This window comes from Taeniopygia guttata, chromosome Z (genome assembly GCF_048771995.1).
Source record: "Taeniopygia guttata chromosome Z, bTaeGut7.mat, whole genome shotgun sequence".
Lineage (NCBI taxonomy): Eukaryota > Metazoa > Chordata > Aves > Passeriformes > Estrildidae > Taeniopygia > Taeniopygia guttata.
The window spans coordinates 77,088,825-77,112,427 of record NC_133063.1 but is presented as its reverse complement, the minus strand read 5'-3'; the positions used below and the strand labels follow the sequence as shown (position 1 = coordinate 77,112,427).

Here is a 23,603-nt window from a genome sequence, read left to right as displayed (position 1 = left end):
GCAAGGAGTCGAGATAAAGAGACGAAGAGAGGTCAGTTGTATGCAGTCCAGAAAGATTGTATTGCCTGAAGAGTTGCAGGGACAAGAGACCCTGGGCTACTGCCCAGATACAGTTTTATACAGCAAAATTAAGAGATAAGGTCTAAACAATAGAGACAGTGTTCAGCATGGGCCCATCAGAACCACCCCAGGGGTCAGGTCCAATGGGAACTGCTCAGGGGTGGGGAGAAGGGGGTTTACATAAAGATGCTGAAGCGAAACTTTCCCAAAACAATGGGGCATACATAAGTGTATCTTTTCCTCATACCTAAATGTATATTTTCCTCAGTTTCCAATTCCCAAGGCCTTTCTAAATCCCTTCCTCCACACTACCACACCAGCGTGATAGCAACATCTCCCTCTTCTTTACTTAATAAGATGAACGGTGCCTTGGGAGAAGGTAAAACTGCGTCTCTCTAACTGCGGTGTCTTTCTGCTTGTCGTCTTCCCACCAATCGCCCTCCATGGCAGCAGCAGCGATGAGAACAGGTGCGGAAGCCTTAGGCTTCGAGGTGATGACCTTGGAGATTATTCGCTTAAGAATCCCAAATGCTAACAGAACTAAAAACAGTGCAGCTAGAAAGTAAAAGATGTCTTTTAAAAGAGACACTGCCCACCCAGAAAGGTCCCAGTCTTTGAACAGATCCTTAAACCAATCTTCATTTTCTTGCTTCACACTCCCAATGAGGCTTCTCATTTCCTGAATGGATGAGTGGACACTCTGGCCTTTAGATGACAGATCAAAACAACACAACCCATCAAACTCTTTACATCCATGACCATGTGCCAACAGCAGGAAATCAATAGCTGCCCGATTTTGGAGGGTAGCCTTTCTGGTTATTTCCTCGTCTTCTAGGAGGTCACTCAGGGCTGCTGATGTTAGATTTGCCTGCTTCGTCACCCAGCATTCCAGATTGCCTAATTCACTCAATGCTTTTGCTGCCGCAACCCATGGTAAAAACACAGAGACGGCAACTCTTTTGGATTTTGCCCAATGGTAAATTTCTGCATCACAATGTTCATCAAATTGACTTGCACTTCGCTTAGTAATTTTTGTCTCACCTTTTGCTCGCCCGATTGGAATTTGGGTCATGTTGGGGGAAGCAAGGGTCAGATGCCTGAAAGTGCATGGACCTCCGATAAGACGAGAGGGGATTCCTGGGTATGCTCTGTCCCCACAGATAAGAAACACCCCTTTGTCCAGCTTGCGGGGACGGAAATCAGTGGTGGATGCAGATTTCAGCTTATAGACAGCTGTGCACCATTGACCCGCCCTGAATTCCACCTTGTACTGTTTGACTTGCTCATATAGTTTTACTTCTTTGGTTGGGGAAAAATCAAATTGAATGCAATATTCAGCTTTTGCGGAGCCCAGGAGTTCTAATTCCTGGGGCTCTCCCTCAGCAGACGGCAAGTGTAGGATCCACTTTTGCCACAAAATGAGGGGGTTTTGCACTGGTATTTTAACTTGTTCTACAGCTCCTCGGTGCCTGTAGAACTCTGCCCCCGCCTCAGGTATTTTATTTTCGTTCACCTGCTTTTGCGAGCGGACCAGACCGATTGGGAACTCATCCCCCTTACTTGGAACCCCTACTAAACATGTGGACATTGGATTTTCTGCTGAGGCAGTAGACAAACACATGTGATCTTGTTTCAAGGCTTGGGTGAGTGTGACCCACACATTTTTCTTGGGCTGTGGAACAATCCACGCGTCCACCGTGTATGGGTAGATGGCCATTTTCTGGAACAAAACGATGAGCAGGAATGTGGAAATTGACATTCTGCTAGTCTGAAAGAAAGATAAAATCATATAACAAGGTAAACTAACTCTGAAAAAGGTACAATTTGCTCTGCCAGTATAAAGGAAAAAGATTCCCCCTGCTCCCACTTTCCCCCCTTGTGAAGGAGGAGGCCCTGCAGACCCCGGAGTCCTCGGGGTTGCTGCTGCTGAAGCAACCACCCTTTCCCGCGGACTTATCACTGAGTCCTCTGTCATTAGTGTAGCTTTTCTCGTGCACTCCTCAATGAGCTGATCGAGCGTGGGTGGAGGCGATGCTGGAAGGGCCATGATGACTCGTTGACAGGCTTCATTTGCATTTGTGGTGGCAATTTCTAGTGTGAGCTGATCTTGGAGCTCTGGATTTTGCACCCTTTTCTCAACTGAAGCTCTCACTCGATCCACAAAATCCATGAACGGCTCTGCAACAGACTGCTTCAAAGCGGTGTAAGAAATGACAGGTTCTTTAGAAGGCATGTTAAAAAATGCACGTTCTGCCGCATCCCTGGACAGGTCTAACACTGATCTGGGAATGCCTGCTGCTTGCTTCTCAGCTTGGCTCCAATCACCCTCACCCACTAGATGTTCTAAGGTGATTTCCTCATCCTCTATATCTGTGAAATGGGTTGGACTCTGCAAAATCTCTGGAAGGAGGTCTTTTGAGCTGCAGGAGCGGAATCATGAGATGGAGAAGGGTCAGGAACTGAATCTACATCTGCGCGGTTAGTTTTTTCAAAGCCGGGGACGCGGGGGGGTTACAGGGGACGCGATGTGACGCTGTTCTCTTCCCCGGACGTCCCGAGTGTCTGCACTCTCTTTCACAAAGTCATAAACGAACAAAAAGATTCTCATAAAACCTTCTTTCACTGAGGGATCTCCTGCCTTTGTCCTTTCACTCAACACTGCACCCACACGCTTCCAAAACTTCTTTCTGTCACTTCTTGCTCTGTTACCTCTGAAATACTTACTGTTACCCATCTGACAAACTCTTTCACCAGGCTCTTAGGAAGTTTTGCACCTGCTCTCTGCAGGGGTTCTTGAACTTGTTTATAAATCTCTTTCTGCTGTGTAGTCAGCGTAACACCCATCGCTGGCAGCACAGCAAAATCTCACCCAGCTGCTGCAGCAAAAACCCCAAAGTTCTAAAGACCCGGCGGAGCTCCCGACACGCCTGCGCGCTGGCGTGTCCCCCCTTGGGCACACGGGAGCCTGACTCCAGTCTCCTGGCCGGACCCTCGCCGCCAGTACCGAGACTTACCCACCGCCGTTCTTCAGAAAACACACTGCAGCAACGGTTCCCGACTCCGCAAACAGTCTTCCGGGTGTTTGGAAGGTCCCGTCCGCATCCACGGACACAGCACCGGACAGAAATCGGCGCCTGTCCCCGCGGCGGCAGTCCTGCCGGGCTGTGTGGAAGGGCGAGTGCCCACACCACCAGCGTGGTCCGAGAGCTTCTCCCCGCGGAGCTGACAGCCTGCGTGGCGGTTTTTTTGCACCGCTCGCCGCTCTGTCGCTCGCGGCGACACAGATCGCAAAGAGTCCGGAAAAGCTCCCAACCGGTGAACTGCCCGCGGCGGCCGCGGCACGTTCGCTCGAACCGGTGCAATGCCTCACGTTGGTGCGCCACTTGCGGCTTTCGGGGGTCACTTGTGGCTTTCCCCCGTCCCTCCCCGGCCCCCCAGGACCCCTCCGGCTCGCTGTCCCCTCAGGGGACCGGGGTTTGCCGCGGTCCCGCTGCACTGGGCTCACCAGGCAGCGGCTGGGTTAGCACGGTCCCAGCGGCGGTGCGCCTCGGTCGCCGCAAGGAGTCGAGATAAAGAGACGAAGAGAGGTCAGTTGTGTGCAGTCCAGAAATATTGTATTGCCTGAACAGTTGCAGGGACAAAAGACCCTGGGCTACTGCCCAGATACAGTTTTATACAGCAAAATTAAGAGATAAGGTCTAAACAATAGAGACAGTGTTCAGCATGGGCTCATCAGAATCACCCCAGGGGTCAGGTCCAATGGGAACTGCTCAGGGGTGGGGAGAAGGGGGCTTACAGAAAGGTGCTGAAGCGAAACTTTCCCGAAACAATGGGGCATACATAAATGTATCTTTCCCTAATACCTAAATGTATCTTTTCCTCAGCTTCCAACTCCCCAAGGCCTTTCTAAATCCCTTCTTCCACACTACCACGCTAGCGTGATAGCAACAGAAGCTGATAGTAAAAGGGTTTTAAAATCATGGGGATTTAGGGTTAAAAGGAAAATTAGGCTTAGTAGGCCCTGAGAAAAAAATAAATACCCTAGGTACATGAAGACCTTGTACCTTGCTAGAACAGCACCTGTGTAGCTAGTACATGATAAATTATGTAATTGTTGGATGTGATGATTGTTTCATAATTAAATATAATTGCTGTTTAATTGTAAGAATAATCCTGAGAAACTGTGGTCAGGGGCCTAAGAAAGATCACAAGAAACTCATGGTTGAATAAAGTCAATGTCTACAATAGACGAATATAAGTTTAATAATTAATATGTAAGTTATATAACGATAGAATATAAAATATGTTCAGCTCGAAAGCCATGTCGAAGTAAAATTTGGGTCTGTACCCCTGATTCCCAGAGCTCTCAATAAAAGCACCTGCATATAATCATATCCCGTGATTATGTGCGCTCCTAAACGCTAATAAAGCCAGACCAAGAAAATGGCCCAAAGCATTGCACAGGACTGGGAGAGAAGGCACTGTTGGCATAACAGCTGAAACAATTCCTAACAAATCTCCCACATATTTGCATGTTTATTGGATACGCCCAGGGCTCCTGAGGATGTACATCTCTGCCTTTATTCCCCTGTGGAAGCAGTCAAACTGGCAGCACCTGCCCACCAGCAGGAGCTGCTCCGAGCTGGGAACACGACTGGTGGTGCTGATTTCCAGAGGCTTCTGTGTCCCAGGAGAAGATAAGGAAAGAGTGGATTGAGAGGTGCTGGTGCTGCTGCTGCTCTGTGCCAGAGAGCCCCGGCTGGGCAGGGCACGGCGCTGCAGGCTCTTTCTCCTGCCAGAGCTGGGCACACCTGGGAACAAGGCATGGCAACTTGTGGGAAACCAAGGGCTTTGTGGGGGCTGCATTGCTCAGCACACACCCAGGCCTCATCAGTGCCATGCCTGAAGGACGCTGCCCTGTGCTCCAGCCTGCCAAGCAGCCCGGCTCCTGCCCCGGTGCCCAGAGTGCTGCACACACTGCTGACCTTTGCCAGGAGTCGCAGGGCAGCCGGCACAAGAGTGGGAATGCTGAGCCAGGCCACCGGCCCTCGGCTGCCAAAGAGGGCCTTCGCGATACAAATCCAAGTGGCAGGCACCCAAATGCTCTCGAGTCACAGCTGAAGGCCTGCATCTGCACAGGATGTTTTGGCTGCCCCACTCGCCCTTTGGTTTTTCCTGCAAATGCCATTGCCCTTTCTGCCTCAACTGGAAGTGCCACAGATGTGCCAAACGGGGCCGGTGGGCCGTATGCCAAAGGCAGTGTAGTCTGGAAAAGAGGAATGAAGAAGAGCCTTCTCCATTTACAAACCATACCAAAGAAGCCATAAGTGTGTCTCAGCACCAATAAAGGACAACTGGCAATTCAGAAGGAAATGTTTTCTGAAGGGGTCAGAGGGAGGGAAATCTTCCAACGACTTGATGTTTCAGAAACTTTATTTAATTATAATCCTATCTATAAACCTATACTACAAAACTACTTAACAATCCTACTCTAGAGTCCTACTCTACAATCCTACTCTAACTTTGTAATAATATCTTCATCGTTAGATTCTCGTCTTCTTCGTCTTCTTCGTCTTCTTCATCTTCACTGAGTTGATGAGTGGTGCCAGGACGGACGTTGGCTTGGCTGCTGTTACAAATGGATGCTAATCCACAGGAAAAAAAAACAACAAAGAACAGTGAACCATGACCTTCCAAGCTCAGTGCTTCACAGACTAAATCAGGATTCCTCTAGCTCCTAGAAAGATCCAGAAAGTAAAACAATGGGACCATCTGTTCCCCACTCATCATGTGCAGGAGCTTGCCATCACAGGCAAACCTGGCCTCATTTATTCTGGTTTCTCCATCTTGCTGGGATTTTTGCCCTGCTAGTGCTCTAGAAATGGTGCTTTCTGTCCCTGGGGTTTCTTCCTTTCAGGAAGCTCCAATGACTCCCATAGGTCCCTGTCTTGGAAAGACAGGCACCATGCTAATTTCCACAGGCACACAGAGCAGTGTCTGCCTTTCCATGCCCTGCCCCTCCTGTGTGGGATGGCACCTTCCTTCCCAGCAGGGCCAGCCGAGTGGCGCTGGGTCCTGCAGTTCCCTCTCTGCCACACAACCTGGCAGTCAGCCTGGGCCAGTTCCCCTCTGCCTGAGCGTGCCAGGCAGCAGATGGGGCTGGGACAAGTCCCTCTCAGCTGTCCCTGTTTGTGTGCCAGAAACCTCTAAGGGTGGGGTGGGGGGCACAAACCAGGGCCCCTCAGAGGCTCACAGTGAGTCCCTCACAGCCCCTCCTGCCCACAGCCAAATCTCTCCAGAGTGCTGTGCCAGGACTGGCAGCCTTGGGTTCCTCCACCACCATTTCATGTCTCTCTACCCTGCATTGCTGTACTTCAGTTCTTTTACCATTAGATAAAACTGAACATCCCACCAAATCAGGGCAACAGAAACAGCCAGAAAACAGAGCACCTGTCCTCTCAGGAAATGCGGAGAGAGGTGGAGTTATTCAGTTTTGTGAAGAACAGGCCCCAGGGAGACTTTATTGCTGCTTTCCAAGATTTCAGAGTGGCTTTGAAGAAAGTGGGGGTAACCTTTTTTAACAGGGCCAGTTACAAGAGAGTGTGGGCAAATAGTTTTAAACACATGGGGATCTAATCAGAGTAGGTCTAAGGAAGACCTTCTTTTCTCGGAGCATGGTGCCACCCTGGCACAGGTTGTCCCAAGAGCTTGTAGGTGTCCCCATCCCTGGAATCATTCCAGGTCAGGTGGGATAGGACTCTGAGCAACCTGATCTCTTTAAAGATGTCCCTGCTCATTGCAGGTTACTTGGACCAGAGGACTTTCCAGAGCCCTGCCAGCCCAGCCCACTCTAGGATTCCTCACTGTTTTCATTTGAACATCACCAAGAGTGGAGGTGAGGAGGAAGGGGGCTCATCTGATGCCTCGGACCTCGGTGGAGGAGGAGCCCATCCCTCAGACACTGTTTCACCTCAGCCCCTTGGCATTTTACCTGCAGGAGCCTCTTGGCAGACCAGCGCTGCTCTTTGTCTGTCTGCAGGCAGCAGCTCAGGAAGTCACGCAGGGAAGGTGAGAATCGGTTGGGCTTCCGCAGCTGTGGTCTCTCTCCTCTGGCTATCGGGAGTTCAGCCTGCAGGAAAAGGAAACACGAGGCTCCACCTGCTTCTTTCCCATCTGTAACTGCTCTCCCAGAGCCCACTGTTTAAACTCCACTCTGCAGAGCAGTTTCTGGTAAGATGGAGATGGTAAAGGAAAGATGACTTTCCTTTACCAACAAAAAAACACGGCTTTTCCAACATCCCGCTGATCCTGCCTTGGCAGTCAATTTCATTGACTGACCCAGTTAGTGGGAGCTACATCAGCAAAGCTTGTTTCCTTCTTGGAGGATTCACACCACCTTGACAGGCTTTTCAGAAGATGGACTCTGCTACACTAACGCTACTGTTTCCAAGGATTAGTACATGAAAGGCATCTCTGCAGTGCTTGTTGGTCCCTTAAGCACAGCGGTCATAAACCAAAACTCATTGAGCTTCTTGTCCTCTTCTAGAAAACAGAGGTGCATGGGAGGCAAGAATGGAGATCCACCAGGTATTCCTCAGGGTGAGGAAACAAACATTTGGAATCTCATATTCAACACAGACCCTTTAAGACGCCTGCACAAATGTATTGGGATGAAAATGCCGGCTTAGGCACACAGGAGCCACCTGCAGCTCTGTCTCTCAGCTGCAAGTTTCAGCCTCTTTATGTGGCAAAAGGAAACCTTTCCAAGGTTAAATCAGAAGGAGAAGCACCATCCCGATGGTCACCCTCTGCTCATTTGTATACTCAAGTCAATGCATTAATGGCGTCCCCATCGCAAAAAATGTCTGTAAGAAGTGGGAGGTTTTGACAGCTCTCCGTGACACCAGGCTGCAGCCTGGTCTCCAGAAAAATGCCCATCACAATAGTAACAGCTCTGTGCTGGTGGCACTGAACTAGATGGTGACCAAAAAGACTTTGTTATTATCCTCTTCAACCCAGAGGAAAATTTGCAAGCCCAAGACAGCAAGCACACTCCCCTGGAGTATAAATAATTATGGCAGCTTTCTTTCCTTTTCCCACACCCTCAGAGGTCACAAAGGGGGCTTTATCCTGTCTCTCTGCAACTGAGCTCAGCCACTGGACATGGTGGGGAGCTGGAGTCCTCACTGCCCTTAGCACTGTGCAAGCCAGGGATGGCCCTGCTCCTATGGTAAAGGAACACAGCACCAGCATCAACTGCCCACGTTGGATCCCAGCCCCAGGCACCAGGCTGCAAGCTCATCAACTTTTTAAAAGACCCAGAAACAGCCAAGGGTTTAGAGTAACTGCAGTCAGAGAAAAACACATCCTCAACTTATCCAGGCCACCCACACACATGACTGAGCAATGTACAGATTATTTGAAAGCCTGAAAGTTTTGAAGACCCACAGGACTTGGAAAAGATGCTACAGTGTGGAGGAAAATCAATGTGCTGTGGTTAAAAAAAGAAAAAGGAAGCAAAACTGTTGGGGAAGATGAAACCGGAAAACCTTTACAAATATGTATGCCTGGCAAAAGATTTTGAGAATATGGAAACTGTAAGCGAGATTGAAATGAAAGTAAGCTTTGAGATAGTTACTAGCCTTAGCTACTGAACAACTGGAAAACAATGGTATGGCCAGCTGAAGGTAATCCCCTTTTGATTAAACAACACCCTCTGCTGGCAGACAGGTCCAAGGGTCAGAGCAGACCCTACTAGCTTGGCAGAAGGGGTCCAAAGAGTAGTTTTTAGGGTTTAAAATGTAACACAGTATGGTAATGTAATGATTCTTATAGGCTGTAGCTAAATACTCTAGTATTTGTATCTTGGACTAGATTGGTTAGTGAAAATTTGAACATTCTGCACAGAAGAAGATTTATTGTCTTGTAACAGGAACTTCCTCACTCTTTCGGGTCTCTCTTTTGGGCTCCTCTTTCGGGCCTGCTCCGAGCTGTGGCTGGCAGCTCCAAGCAGGGCCCTGCATCCACTCCCTTTGCAATAAACCGAAAGTTCCAAGACCTGGCTTCAAAGATCTCTCGTCTCCGTCCATCCCGACCATCCTACCCACTGTCACTCCTACACAAAACTACTTGGGCATTGCTTTGGTGGTTGTGTCTTTTTTTCTTTTTCTTTTTCATTTCCTTTTCTTTTCCGATAAAATTGAAACTGGGAATGTGTAACGTCAATTTCTTAGGATATTTATCACATGTCTAACCTCTCTACTGAAAAATTCTTGCCCTTCAGAGACAGAGCACCAAGAGAGTTCAAAAAGCAAATGAGAAATGTCAGGCAGGTTGCAGGCCAAAATGCCAGGTTTCTGAACTGCTACTTCCCTTCTGATGCAACCGAATTTACAGCAGATGCTGATGTGCTGCAGGGACATGTTTAGAAGGGGACCTTGGTGGAAGTGGTGCCAGCAGATGGCAATGGGATTTGTCCAATGGCACACAGGACATGGGACAGGTGAGAAAGACAAGTGGGATCAGGGAGTATTTGCACCTTACCGAAACAGGAGTTTCATTCCTGTGAGGAACTTCTCGTTCCACCATTTCGATGCCCACGATTCCAAAAGACCATATGTCCACTTTGGGGCCATATGGTTGACCTGTCAGCACTTCAGGCGCCATCCAGCCAGAAATGCCGGCCACTGAGCTCCGTCTATGCTGCTCAGGGGTGAGCTGAGCAAAGAGGCCGAAGTCAGCTGTGGACAAATAAACATACCATGAAAGCCAGGTCAAGTTAGGAAATCAAGCAAAAGAATTCCCCACTCTCAGTCTATGTGTTGTTGAATCTCCTGAAGAACTGTCCACACTCAGTTTCCTTGGGGCTTTAGCCAAGGAAGTATGGAATTGGCCACTTCCAAAAAAATCACAGTTTTTTTAACGCTGCTCACAGCAGTGGCCTTTATTCCCCTGAAGATTTAGATTGTAGCTCCCTCCCTCTGGAAGAGACACAAACACACCAACGCCACTCTTGACTTCTCCTGGTTCCTTATACCTCTGTGCACGTTGCAACCGTGCCTTCAGCTCACAGCGGTGGGACCCTGCACTGCCACCAGCACCATTTCTGGGGAGTTGGCAGCCACTCAAAGCAGACCCTCACCCCACATCCCTGAACGCTGCACCTGACCAGGAATATACTGACCCAGCTTGACAGAGCCATCAGTTCTGAGAAGGATGTTGTCACTCTTCACATCTCGGTAGATCACGTGGTTCCAGTGAAGAAAATCCAATCCTTGCAGGCACTGAGAGAGAAAACAGAAGCAGGAGGGCAAAAATTAGTGATTTCATCACACAAGAAAGGAAACAGAGTCTCTAAAAGATTCCCTCTGCATGGGAATGGCGAGTAATGGCAGAACACAGTGCCATTGAGAGGAAGAGTTGCTGCTCCAACACTTGCAGAGCAGGACTTTTCTAAGGAAAGGCATGTCAGCTTTTGAAAGTGCAACAGCACCTGCTGTTGTAGACTGTCCCCTGCAAACCAGCCAGGATGACTGCTGCTGCAGTGGATGTGCTTTCTCCATGCAGAGGGCAAAGGAGGGGTTTGGCCAAGAAAGAAAAAAAGTCCCTCTCTTTGGTGTGAAGCGGATCACTTTTGGGTGGGAGGCTGCATGACGAGAGTTTTGTTGCTGGCCTCAGCACAGACTTGAAGTATCACATCAGTCACCTTCCTGAAGCAAAGAGCATTCTGGCTGCACTACTGTCCTTTTCAGTTGAGGACTGTGAGAAATGAGTCTCTGTTTTTTCTCAGCTGATCATTTCAAATCCTGCCACCAGCACCTTTGCTTTTACACGCAAGGAATGAAGTGCAGACAGGCTCAAGATACAAGTTTAGGGAGGCAAGGTGGAGAAGAGCAAATACAAATACAGGAGGCAGAGTGAGAATACAACAGCAGGAGATAAGAGTACAAGAACTGAGTACAGTGAGTGCAGGAGCACTGGCAGGCAGTTCCCTTGAGATGCTTTTACTTGCCCATAGCATACCAGCACTAGAAAAACAAAGTTTATACATGAAACCTCTCCTGTTCTGAGCCTCTGTTTCCCAGACTATCCTGCCCAAGCCCTCGGAAGCACAGGTGGGCTTGCTGACCTCTCGACTGATGACTGCTATCTCGTCTTCAGACAGGTAGATCTTGCTGATGGCATCGCTCAGAGTGCCTCCATCCATGAACTCCATGACCAGCCAGAATTGATTATCCAAAAGATAGCTGAAAGAAGGAAACAAGAGCATGGAGGTAAACATGCATGGTTAGTTTATTTTCTTGGTTCTTATTTCCAAGTCCCTGTGTGACAAGGACAGAAGAAAAGGAACAGACATTCCCTCTAGGCTGTGCATTGTTTGAAACCTGTCTCAAGAAGAAAGGCACAGCTTTGGAAAAGGAGATGTCTTAAATAGCCAGCAAGTAAAAACTGCAGTATAGGAACAGATAAAAAACTTGTCACACTGCGTGTTTCTGGAAATAACCACCTAGTCTTCCTGGCATGCAAAGCAATGGAAAAGAGGGGACACAATCCAAGGAAAATCCATGTTAGTTTACCCAGACGTAAGAGGACTGTTGAAAAAAGTCAAGTCCCAAAATAATGTGGTGGCTGTGAACTTACAGGCTATTAATTTAATTAGATATGACTGATGCAGATTTTTGAATAATTTTCAAACTATGTGTGCCAGGGAATACTCCTGCAGACAAGATGCACTCTCTTCCCATCCACCGGAGATGAGCAGAGCAGTAATAATTAACCAATAATTACAGCTCTGTTTTGTGCCAGTGAACAATCTTGCATGTTTGCAATATGTAAACAAATATTTACAACAACTCACCTGCCTAAATAGTTGACCACGTTGGGATTCCTATTTATCTTCACAGTCATGAGTTCATAGACTTTTAGTTCCTTCTTCGTCAGTTCTTGGAGATTTATTTTCTTTATGGCCACCTAAAATGACATTGAAAATCAGCAACTTGAGAAGTTGGTGGCACGAGACCACAAGGCACATGGAGCGAGTGATTTTGCAATGACACAGCCAAGCTGTGCCAAACTGCATTCTGATTAGGCATTGCAGTAATTAGGAACTGACATTGCAACAGCCCATTTCTCTGCTCCCTTGGGGGCCAGTTACAGGACACGTGGCCACTGAGGTTTTGCCGTGTCCACTTGGTAACAGTGGTATCTCAACTATCACCCACAAACCTCTGAGCCCACTCCCTGCTGCTTTGTATGGGATTCAGCAGAAGTAATCCATGCCTTAATACTCTGTGGCTAATCCAGGGCTATGGGCAGGGCTTAGGGCTTCTAGGGACGCCTTGCAGATCTCTCCCTATGTGCAGTTCCCAAGTGCAGCACTGCAGGTGTCTGAGGAACTACCGGTAACTCTCAGATGCATTTGCTGGCAACCAGAAGTGAGAATTCAGGACTCTGAAGCTGTCGCCCCAAAGAGCAGTGAGATGCTCTAAGGCACCACCTTTGCTTTAGCAATTGAGAGCGAGTGAGCACATCCTTCTCTGAAATGAACTGCTGCCCTGCGTGCCTTCCTTCTGGCAGCTGAGAAGGACAAAGACTGTCCCCAATGTATTTTGCAGGCTGGTACCAGTCTGTGTTTCTTTTGCCTCTTCAGCACAGCTCTTCCCAAAGCTCTGGGCACAGCTGCTCACACCAGAGGGGAAAGCCCCTCGAGTGCAGCAGAGTCTGAGGGGGCTGTTGACATTTACCTCTCCTCCTGTGGCTTTGTTGAGTGCTCTAACCACATGTCCAAAAGTCCTAGAAACAAAAAAGCAGCAAAGAAATGAGAAGCCATTTAGCTCTTGCAGTGAAAGCCAGCCCACACAGGAGATCTCTGCTGCAAATGCCTAAGACCTGCAGGATGCAGGCGTGCTCTGCCAGAAGGCAGATGATGCATTTTCCTCTCAAGTGCATGGGCACTGGGCCTGTCCCTGAAGTGCTGCCATCTACTGCCTCAGCTCCTAAAGAGAGCTCCTTCTTTCATCTCAGGTTTCATGTTCTAAATTGCGCAGTTTTCATAGTTTTCATCCTGACCGTGGATAATTTCCTTCAGCAAACTCTTGGAAAGAAATGTTCCTTAGAACTGTTATCTGACAGCTATCAGGGAGTAGGTTGCACTTTCAGGCAAGCAAGTTTCTTCCCCTTTTATTAGTGTGGCTGTATGATTTGGAGAGATAGAAAAATGCTAAGGAAATTAACACAGAGCTGTCCCACACTTGAGAGACAAGGAGATCTTCCAGGTCCTGTTCCTTGCTGCAGGCAAGAGACCTTGGCAGCATGAAGATGTCTCTGACAATACCTTCAGGGCACACTCACAAATTCTGAGCAGCACTGAGAGATGGGACAATCTATCCCCAGTGTCTGAACATGGCAATAGATGTCTGTTTGCAGCTGGCCTCACTTCACACTGCATAGATATTCCACCAGAAAAACATCTGGCCCATGGTTATGGAGAAGTAACTGTGGTTGGACTCACCCGCTGCCAATATATTCCAGTTCAGAATATTTTCCCACGGGGTTTTCCATGTTCACTATTTTCCCTGAGGGAAACAAAATGCAAGATGCTCACTTTAAAGCAAAGATCCCAGCTTCCAGAAGATGCAAAAGGCAGCCCCAGAGCCTGAAGCTTTGAACTCTTTGTGGTCGCCTGGGTAACAACAGCAAGCAGGCCGACAGCTCTGCAGCACAGGTGGCCAGCACACAGACTGATTTTCTACAGCAGTTCCCGTGGGGAAATGTCTCTAAATGTCCCTGGGACACCAATCTCAGGAAAAACATTTGGTACAGCTATGCTGAAACATGCACACAATACACTGTCCCTCAGAGAAGAAATACAGCAGACGTACTCAGTTGCTCCAGGGAGTCATCCTTGATCTCCTGGTGCTGAGCAGCGCTGGAGATGGGCAAACTGCCCCGGCTCCACTTCCCAGGTTGGGGAGCAAAGGCTCCTTTAGACAATGCTGCTGCTGCAGCAGGTTTGACAAAGCCCTTGTGGATCTGGAACAAGAAATGAGTTTGTCAGAAAGGTGCCTGGCAGAGATTAGCCTGAAATTCCATTTCAAATGCAAGCCCTTGGTAAGGTTCTGTCAGCCACATGCAGGGCTCTTAAATGGGTTTTTTCTGATGTCCACTTCTCAAACTGGATGGGTCAAAACCAAAGGTTAGTTCTACTCAAGTTCATGGCCAGATTCATGTTCCATTTTCATGGATTTTCTGAAGGATCACTGCCACAATGACCATTCTGCTTCCTCTCAAGGATTCCTTTCCCACTCCAAGGGCTTCAGACACATTTGCAGCTCCTTGTTCAAATGTTCTGCCTCCTCCCACTGTGTCCTCTTTTCCTGCACCATCTTCAGGTCATGCTCAACTTGTAGTAACTTTGGTGGGGACAGTTCCTGTACCTCATGCCAGGCCTGGGGCTCTTCATTGCCACTCATTTGCTGGAAGGCTTTGCAGGCTGCCCGGCGAGATGTCAACATTTGCACCTCAAGTCAAACAGAAGAAAGCAGTCAGAGACTACGGCTTATCCCTGTCAGTCAAGAGTCATTGACTGTGAGGAAAGGGAAAGAACAGATTTACAAGGGGTACAGACAGCTTGTTTCAATCCTCCGTCTGGGTCACCATGTTCCCCTGTAAAAACACCTCAAGAAACAAGGAGAGCAGGAACAGGCCAGCAAGAATCAATTTGGATGACTGCTGGCCAAAAGGCCAAAGGACAAGTCCCACTGTCCAGGGCAGCAGTTGAGATTCAGCACACCAGGAAATGTCCTTCAGAGTGTCTGGGGTACACACTACAGCAGGATGGCACTCAGAGGCATCACCTCACTCCCTGAAGCCCTGCACTGGAAAGGCAAGAAGGGCAGAAACCACCAGTTTGGTGACTGCAGTGGCTATCCCTCTTTCACTCACTTGCTTTTGTAGAGCCTGAGGGAGACGATTAAGTTTTTCTCTGATGATTTTCATTTCTTCTTCCAGCCTCTTCTCCTTTGCCTTCATCTTAGTGACAATTTTCTGAAACTCCGTGTCCAGCTGTTTCTTCAAGTTCTGTAAAATACAAGAGAGAGGATCTTTCATGAGTGGAGTGGCTGCCACTCTTTCACTCACCTGGTCTTGTTGATCGCCCCTCTGCTGACGGAGATTCATCCCCTCTTGAATTCCTCTCATGTCTTCCTTGTTCCCCTTCTTCACTTCCATGATGGCACTCTGAGCCCCGGGCAGCTCTGCTTGTGACTCTGCCTTGATGTTCTGTACACACAAATGCAGAGGAAGTGACTGGGAGCTGCCATCAGGCTCAGCTTTTTCCTCTTGCAGCTTCAAAATCCCATTTATTCAGCCACTTCTTTCTGCTTCCCTGCCCACCTCTGCTTCCAGTGCAACCCTCCTGTCCCAGTGCTGACTTTGGCAGATTCCAAGGCTCTGTGCTTTCAGTGCCTCTGGGACTCCTGACCTCCTCAGTCCCAAGAGCTCCATTTTATGCCCCTTTTCCTGCCCTTCCCTCTGAAACCTGGCGAGTCAGGCTTACCTGGCCATTCTCCTGTGGCTCTTCCACCTGCTGCCTGAGCTGCTCTTCCTGCTCTCGGGCTGGGAACAGCTCTCCCCGAGTCTGCCATGGCATCTCTGACAAAGCAGGCTGCTCCTGCTCTTTCTCTGGAAGGACCTGCACAGAAAGCAAGAGAAGATGGGTTTCAACTTTCCAGACAACATTTGAGGGCCAAGACTCAAGGACTGATGGGCTCACACGTTCCCAAAGCACTGTGCTGCAGCTCTCCTGGGTCATTCTCTGCCCATGAGGAGGCACAGAAGCCAAAGTGACCCTGGCACTGCAATCAGGGGCCATCTGGGGCTGAAGCTCAAGCAGCCTCTGAGGCAGCTGACAGGGAAGGTGTGGCATTTCTCAAGGGTCTGCTGAGGGCCTCCCTCTGCTTCTGCCTTGCTCTGTTTGTCTTTCAGTAGTGACTGACACCCCACCCTGTCCCACAGCTCCATCCTGGCTCTGCAGGTGGCTTCCTCTGTGAGCTCAGCCCTTGTGAGAGACACTTCTGGAGTTCATGTTCTCTTCACCAACTAAAACATGGAATTCTTCCACCTCTCTGGGACAGGCTGAACATTAAAGCATTAACGGGGGGCTTCAGGAAGAAGAGGCTGGAGGAGGAAACCATGTCTGAGGGGAAAAAACCACCACATCTGGAGGAGGAAACAGCTCTTCCTGCTCAGAATCGGTCATCAGAACATGTCTTTAATCCTCTCCTGAAAGGGATGCTTTACGTGAACTTTGCACCTCCAACTGCTTTGAACCAGAGCCAAGAAGATTCAATTATGCAAATGTTACATAGATAGATAGATAGATAGATAGATAGAGAGACAGACAGACAGATCTCACTTTTATAATCTCTCTTTACTATCAGTTTTGTTCCTACATACATCAACACTTGGTAGCCATTGCCCCAGTCAGCAGCAATCCCGAGATTGCTCTCCTGTTCCTTCAATAAACCACACTCTCAGGGAATCTGGAGCATTTAGGTCCTTATGGAATACAAGAAGATCCAGAGCATTGCACTGGGAACTGCACTCTTGCAGCATCTGTGCTTGGCCAAGTGCTTCTCTTGGACTCGACCACACTGACACTGCTAAAGGGGCTGCAATCAGGAATAAAGGCCAGGCCCTCCCAGCTCCTCTTATCTTTGAGAACCAGCTGGAATGCAAGAGCATTGATTTCCTGCTCAATTCCCAAACACCACACCTCCTGATTTCCTGGGTTGCAAAAAGACACAGGGACTGTTAATATGAAAGCGAAGAGCAAGGCCCTGTTGACTGGCCTGGCACCACAACAGCTCCCTGCCCCAAACAATGTGTTCTCATGCAAAAATACTGCATCCTCCAGAAAGGCCCCCTTACAAAAGAAAATGCAACCAGAATCTTTACAAGTGCAGGAAAAGAGTAGGAAAGATGGAAGAAAATCCACTTGCATTGCTAAAAACCAAGAAATTGAACAGGAATACTCCTCCGAATAAAGGAACAAAAACAAGACAGAAGAGCGACAGATGCCAGTGGAAAAAGCACTAGGATAACGTGAGGAGATATTTGCCGATGAAACAGCCCGTGTGGCAAGCACTGTCATGTATGGATCCATGGAAGTGTGCCTGAAGGTCTTTCACGAGGCTCCCGTTGTCCAGTTGTCCAGGCTAAAGCTCCCTCAGCACATCCTCCTTGGCCTTGCGCTCCACACCCTTCCCCAGCTCCCATGTCCTTCTCTGCACACCCTCCAGCCCCTCAAGGACTTTCTGCTTCAGAGGGGCCCACACGTGGACACAGCACTCCCAGCTATGGCCACAGTGCTGCCCAGCCCAGGGGGACGGTCACTGCCCTGCTCCTGCTGCCCCACTGCTGATGACAAAGGCCAGGATACCCTTGGCCTTCTTGGCCACCTGGCCAGGCACGGGCCCACGTTCAGGTTCTCTTGACTGCCCAGCAACAAAGTTGCCCATTGGACTCAAAATACAGCATCCACCATTTCAAAATGTCCTTCCTCTTCTGAGCAACACAAGACTGCAGTCATGGACTTGCTGCTTCACCCCCCTCGCCCCGCCTCCAGGCTGCAATGCTCTTTTCAAAGCTGCAGACTACACCAAAAAATGCATCCACAGAACCTTGCTTTTTGCCTCACAAGAGGGCTTCACAATTTTAAACTTAGTTTCTTTGGCCAGGTCTTGTCCCCCACAGATTCATGGACAACACACTCGTCTACTTGCAGCTTATCAAAAGTCACAAGACAGCTGAGCCGCACACTTTGTAGAACTGAATAAATACTCAAGCAACTGCAGACCCGTTTCACCAGGCAAACACATGTTTCCCCAAAGGGAAAGCAAACAAACCAAACCCTGAGACCTCCAGCACTACCTCGTGCGCCCTTGGCCATGGGCCTGCAGAAGCCCAAGAGACAGAGCTTCACTGAGTTGAGCAGCCAGACGCTCACCCTGAGGCAACAGGCTTTGGTGCCTAAACATGACAGGTCCAAGGCCAATTTCTAGCTGGAGGTCACTGCCTGCAGGAAATCGCTGGGTCCTGGCAGGACTCCAGCACTCAGCATCCTCGGCCAGCAACAGCAAGAGCTGGCTGGTCAGAACCTTCAGCTCTGCCTTGCACTAAAAACAGCCCCACCCACAACTGGCACTTACTGGCTCCGAAGAGTCAGCCTCAGGCGTGACCCGTGATGGAGCCTTGTCGTCAAACTGCTCCATTTGCTTCTCTTTGGCTTCTTCACCAGGAGCAGAGGGAGCCAGGGCAGACACTGCTGTTGTCTCTATCATCTGTGGCAAGAGAGAAGCATGAGGGACAGGCCATTACCTATCATTTAAAACCGTATTTCTTCTCACATCTACCACCATATCTTGCAAAGAAAATTAAGAAACTTTGATTACAATGGGATTCTAAATTGCTCTCATATATGAAAATTGGCTACTACAACTGTAATGCAACTAGCGCTGATTTAAATATCCCAACCCATCTACTATCAGGTGACAATGATCTATTTGTGTAACTGACCTTTTAAATCTTGATAGCTCAGAAATTCAAAGCAAAACTTTCAGTGCTGTGTTGCACTACAGACAGCACCACCCAAGACTGGCACTTACTGGCTCAGGAGATTCAGCCTCAGGCGTGACCCGTGATGGAGCCTTGTGGTCAAATTGCTCAATTTGCTCCTCTTTAGGTTCTGCACCAGGAGCAGAGGGAGCCAGGGCAGACACTGCTGTTGTCTCGATCATCTGTGGCAAGAGAGAAGCATGAGGGACAGGCCATTACCTATCATTTAAAACCGTATTTCTTCTCACATCTACCACCATATCTTGCAAGGAAAATTGAGAAACTTTGATAACAATGGGATTCAAAGATGCTCTCATAGTATTGAAATTGGCTAAAACAACTCTAATTCAAATTGCTCTGAATTAAGTATTCCACGCTGCCTACTATCAGGTTACAATGATCTATTTGTGTAACTGACCTTTTAAATCTTGATAGCTCGGAAATGCAAAAGCAAAACTTTCAGTGCTGGGTTGCACTAAAGACAGCACCACCCAAGACTGGCACTTACTGGCTCAGGAGATTCAGCCTCAGGCGTGACCCGTGATGGAGCCTTGTGGTCAAATTGCTCAATTTGCTCCTCTTTAGGTTCTTCACCAGGAGCAGAGGGAGCCAGGGCAGACACTGCTGTTGTCTCGATCATCTGTGGCAAGAGAGAAGCATGAGGGACAGGCCATTACCTATCATTTAAAACCGCATTTCTTCTCACATCTACCACCATATCTTGCAAGGAAAATTGAGAAACTTTGATTACAATGGAATTCTAAATTGCTCTCATGTATTAAAATTGGCTACTACAACTGTAATGCAACTTGCTCTGATTTAAATATCCCAACCTGTCTACTATCAGGTGACAATGATCGATCTGTGTAACTGACCTTTTAAATCTTGATAGCTCAGAAATTCAAAGCAAAACTTTCAGTGCTGGGTTGCACGAATGACAGCCCCACCCACAACTGGCACTTACTGGCTCCGAAGATTCAGCCTCTGGCGTGACCCGTGATGGAGCCTTCTGGTCAAACTGCTCAATTTGCTCCTCTTTAGGTTCTTCACCAGGAGCAGAGGGAGCCAGGGCAGACACTGCTGTTGTCTCGATCATCTGTGGCAAGAGAGAAGCATGAGGGACAGGCCATTACCTATCATTTAAAACCGCATTTCTTCTCACATCTACCACCATATCTTGCAAGGAAAATTGAGAAACTTTGATTACAATGGAATTCTAAATTGCTCTCATGTATTAAAATTGGCTACTACAACTGTAATGCAACTTGCTCTGATTTAAATATCCCAACCTGTCTACTATCAGGTGACAATGATCGATCTGTGTAACTGACCTTTTAAATCTTGATAGCTCAGAAATTCAAAGCAAAACTTTCAGTGCTGGGTTGCACGAATGACAGCCCCACCCACAACTGGCACTTACTGGCTCCGAAGATTCAGCCTCTGGCGTGACCCGTGATGGAGCCTTCTGGTCAAACTGCTCAATTTGCTCCTCTTTGGCTTCTTCACCAGGAGCAGAGGGAGCCAGGGCAGACACTGCTGTTGTCTCGATCATCTGTGGCAAGAGAGAAGCATGAGGGACAGGCCATTACCTATCATTTAAAACCGTACTTCTTCTCACATCTACCACCATATCTTGCAAGGAAAATTGAGAAACTTTGATAACAATGGGATTCAAAGATGCTCTCATAGTATTGAAATTGGCTAAAACAACTCTAATTCAAATTGCTCTGAATTAAGTATTCCACGCTGCCTACTATCAGGTTACAATGATCTATTTGTGTAACTGACCTTTTAAATCTTGATAGCTCGGAAATGCAAAAGCAAAACTTTCAGTGCTGTGTTGCACTAAACACATCACCACCCACAACTGGCACTTACTGGCTCAGGAGATTCAGCCACAGGCGTTACCACTGATGGAGCCTTGAGGTCATACTCCTCAATTTCCTCCTCCACAGCTTCCTCACCAGGAGCAGAGGGAGCCAGGGCAGACACTGCTGTTGTCTCTATCATCTGTGGCAAGAGAGAAGCATGAGGGACAGGCCATTACCTATCATTTAAAACCGTATTTCTTCTCACATCTACCACCATATCTTGCAAGGAAAATTGAGAATCTTTGATTACAATGGGATTCTAAGGTGCTCTCATGTATGAAAATTGGCTACTACAACTGTAATGCAACTAGCTCTGATTTAAATATCCCAACCTGTCTACTATCAGGTGACAATGATCGATCTGTGTAACTGACCTTTTAAATCTTGATAGCTCAGAAATTCAAAGCAAAACTTTCAGTGCTGGGTTGCACTAAAGACAGCACCACCCAAGACTGGCACTTACTGGCTCAGGAGATTCAGCCTCAGGCGTGACCCGTGATGGAGCCTTGTGGTCAAATTGCTCAATTTGCTCCTCTTTAGGTTCTTCACCAGGAGCAGAGGGAGCCAGGGCAGACACTGCTGTTGTCTCGATCATCTGTGGCAAGAGAGAAGCATGAGGGACAGGCCATTACCTATCATTTAAAACCGCATTTCTTCTCACATCTACCACCATATCTTGCAAGGAAAATTGAGAAACTTTGATTACAATGGAATTCTAAATTGCTCTCATGTATTAAAATTGGCTACTACAACTGTAATGCAACTTGCTCTGATTTAAATATCCCAACCTGTCTACTATCAGGTGACAATGATCGATCTGTGTAACTGACCTTTTAAATCTTGATAGCTCAGAAATTCAAAGCAAAACTTTCAGTGCTGGGTTGCACGAATGACAGCCCCACCCACAACTGGCACTTACTGGCTCCGAAGATTCAGCCTCTGGCATGACCCGTGATGGAGCCTTCTGGTCAAACTGCTCAATTTGCTCCTCTTTGGCTTCTTCACCAGGAGCAGAGGGAGCCAGGGCAGACACTGCTGTTGTCTCGATCATCTGTGGCAAGAGAGAAGCGTGAGGGACAGGCCATTACCTATAATTTAAAACCCCATTTCTTCTCACATCTACCACCATATCTTGCAAGGAAAATTGAGAAACTTTGATTACAATGGGATTCTAAGGTGCTCTCATGTATTAAAATTGGCTACTACAACTGTAATGCAACTAGCTCTGATTTAAATATCCCAACCTGTCTACTATCAGGTGACAATGATCGATCTGTGTAACTGACATTGTAAGTCTTGAAAGCTAAGAAATGCAAAAGAGAAACTGGCTGCTCTGCCTTGCACTAAAAACAGCCCCACCCACAACTGGCACTTACTGGCTCAGGAGATTCAGCCACAGGCGTTACCACTGATGGAGCCTTGAGGTCATACTCCTCAATTTGCTCCTCCACGGCTTCTTCACCAGGAGGAGAGGGAGCCAGGGCAGACACTGGTGGTGTCTCTGTCATCTGTGGCAGGAGAGAAGCATGAGGGACAGACTGTTATCTATGATTTCTAACCTCATTGCTTCTCACATCTACCACCATATCTTGCAAGGAAAATTGAGAATCTTTGATTACAATGGGATTCTAAAGTGCTCTCATGTATTAACATTGGCTACTACAACTGTAATACAACTTGCTCTGATTTAAATATCCCAACCTGTCTACTATCAGGTGACAATGATTGATTTGTGTAACTGACCTTTTAAATCTTGATAGCTCGGAAATGCAAAAGCAAAACTTTCAGTGCTGTGTTGCACTAAAAACAGCCCCACCCACAACGGGCACTTACTGGCTCAGGAGATTTAGGCTCAGGCATGACCCGTGATGGAGCCTTGTGTTCAAATTGCTCAATTTGCTCCTCTTTGGCTTCTTCACCAGGAGCAGAGGGAGCCAGGGCAGACACTGCTGTTGTCTCGATCATCTGTGGCAAGACAGAAGCATGAGGGACAGGCCATTACCTATCATTTAAAACCGTACTTCTTCTCACATCTACCACCATATCTTGCAAGGAAAATTGAGAAACTTTGATAACAATGGGATTCAAAGATGCTCTCATAGTATTGAAATTGGCTAAAACAACTCTAATTCAAATTGCTCTGAATTAAGTATTCCACGCTGCCTACTATCAGGTTACAATGATCTATTTGTGTAACTGACCTTTTAAATCTTGATAGCTCGGAAATGCAAAAGCAAAACTTTCAGTGCTGTGTTGCACTAAACACATCACCACCCACAACTGGCACTTACTGGCTCAGGAGATTCAGCCACAGGCGTTACCACTGATGGAGCCTTGAGGTCATACTCCTCAATTTGCTCCTCCACGGCTTCTTCACCAGGAGGAGAGGGAGCCAGGGCAGACACTGCTGTTGTCTCTATCATCTGTGGCAAGAGAGAAGCATGAGGGACAGGCCATTACCTATCATTTAAAACCGCATTTCTTCTCACATCTACCACCATATCTTCCAAGGAAAATTGAGAAACTTTGATTACAATGGGATTCTAAATTGCTCTCATGTATGAAAATTGGCTACTACAACTGTAATGCAACTAGCTCTGATTTAAATATCCCAACCTGTCTACTATCAGGTGACAATGATCGATCTGTGTAACTGACATTGTAAGTCTTGAAAGCTAAGAAATGCAAAAGAGAAACTGGCTGCTCTGCCTTGCACTAAAAACAGCCCCACCCACAACTGGCACTTACTGGCTCAGGAGATTCAGGCTCAGGCGTTACCACTGATGGAGCCTTGAGGTCATACTCCTCAATTTGCTCCTCCACGGCTTCTTCACCAGGAGGAGAGGGAGCCAGGGCAGACACTGGTGGTGTCTCTGTCATCTGTGGCAGGAGAGAAGCATGAGGGACAGACTGTTATCTATGATTTCTAACCTCATTGCTTCTCACATCTACCACCATATCTTGCAAGGAAAATTGAGAATCTTTGATTACAATGGGATTCTAAAGTGCTCTCATGTATTAACATTGGCTACTACAACTGTAATACAACTTGCTCTA

The 23,603-nt window shown here is 47.8% G+C and overlaps 1 protein-coding gene across 1 annotated transcript in view; it reads right to left on the bottom strand.

Moving 5' to 3' along the window:
- Positions 1-3,716: 3,716 nt before the first annotated feature.
- LOC140680251 (uncharacterized) overlaps positions 3,717-23,603 on the bottom strand; it is a 35,929-nt gene continuing 16,042 nt past the window's right edge. The window contains exons 5-17 of the mRNA XM_072922871.1: positions 18,270-18,401; positions 15,617-15,751; positions 15,004-15,339; positions 14,496-14,579; positions 13,941-14,091; positions 13,571-13,634; positions 12,804-12,852; positions 11,918-12,030; positions 11,189-11,306; positions 10,244-10,343; positions 9,604-9,800; positions 7,052-7,189; positions 3,717-5,705 (exon numbers count right to left, since the gene is read on the bottom strand). Of these exons, the coding sequence (XP_072778972.1) occupies positions 5,604-5,705; positions 7,052-7,189; positions 9,604-9,800; positions 10,244-10,343; positions 11,189-11,306; positions 11,918-12,030; positions 12,804-12,852; positions 13,571-13,634; positions 13,941-14,091; positions 14,496-14,579; positions 15,004-15,339; positions 15,617-15,751; positions 18,270-18,401 (1,719 nt within the window). The 3' untranslated portion in view covers positions 3,717-5,603. The remainder of the gene's footprint in view (positions 5,706-7,051; positions 7,190-9,603; positions 9,801-10,243; positions 10,344-11,188; positions 11,307-11,917; positions 12,031-12,803; positions 12,853-13,570; positions 13,635-13,940; positions 14,092-14,495; positions 14,580-15,003; positions 15,340-15,616; positions 15,752-18,269; positions 18,402-23,603) is intronic.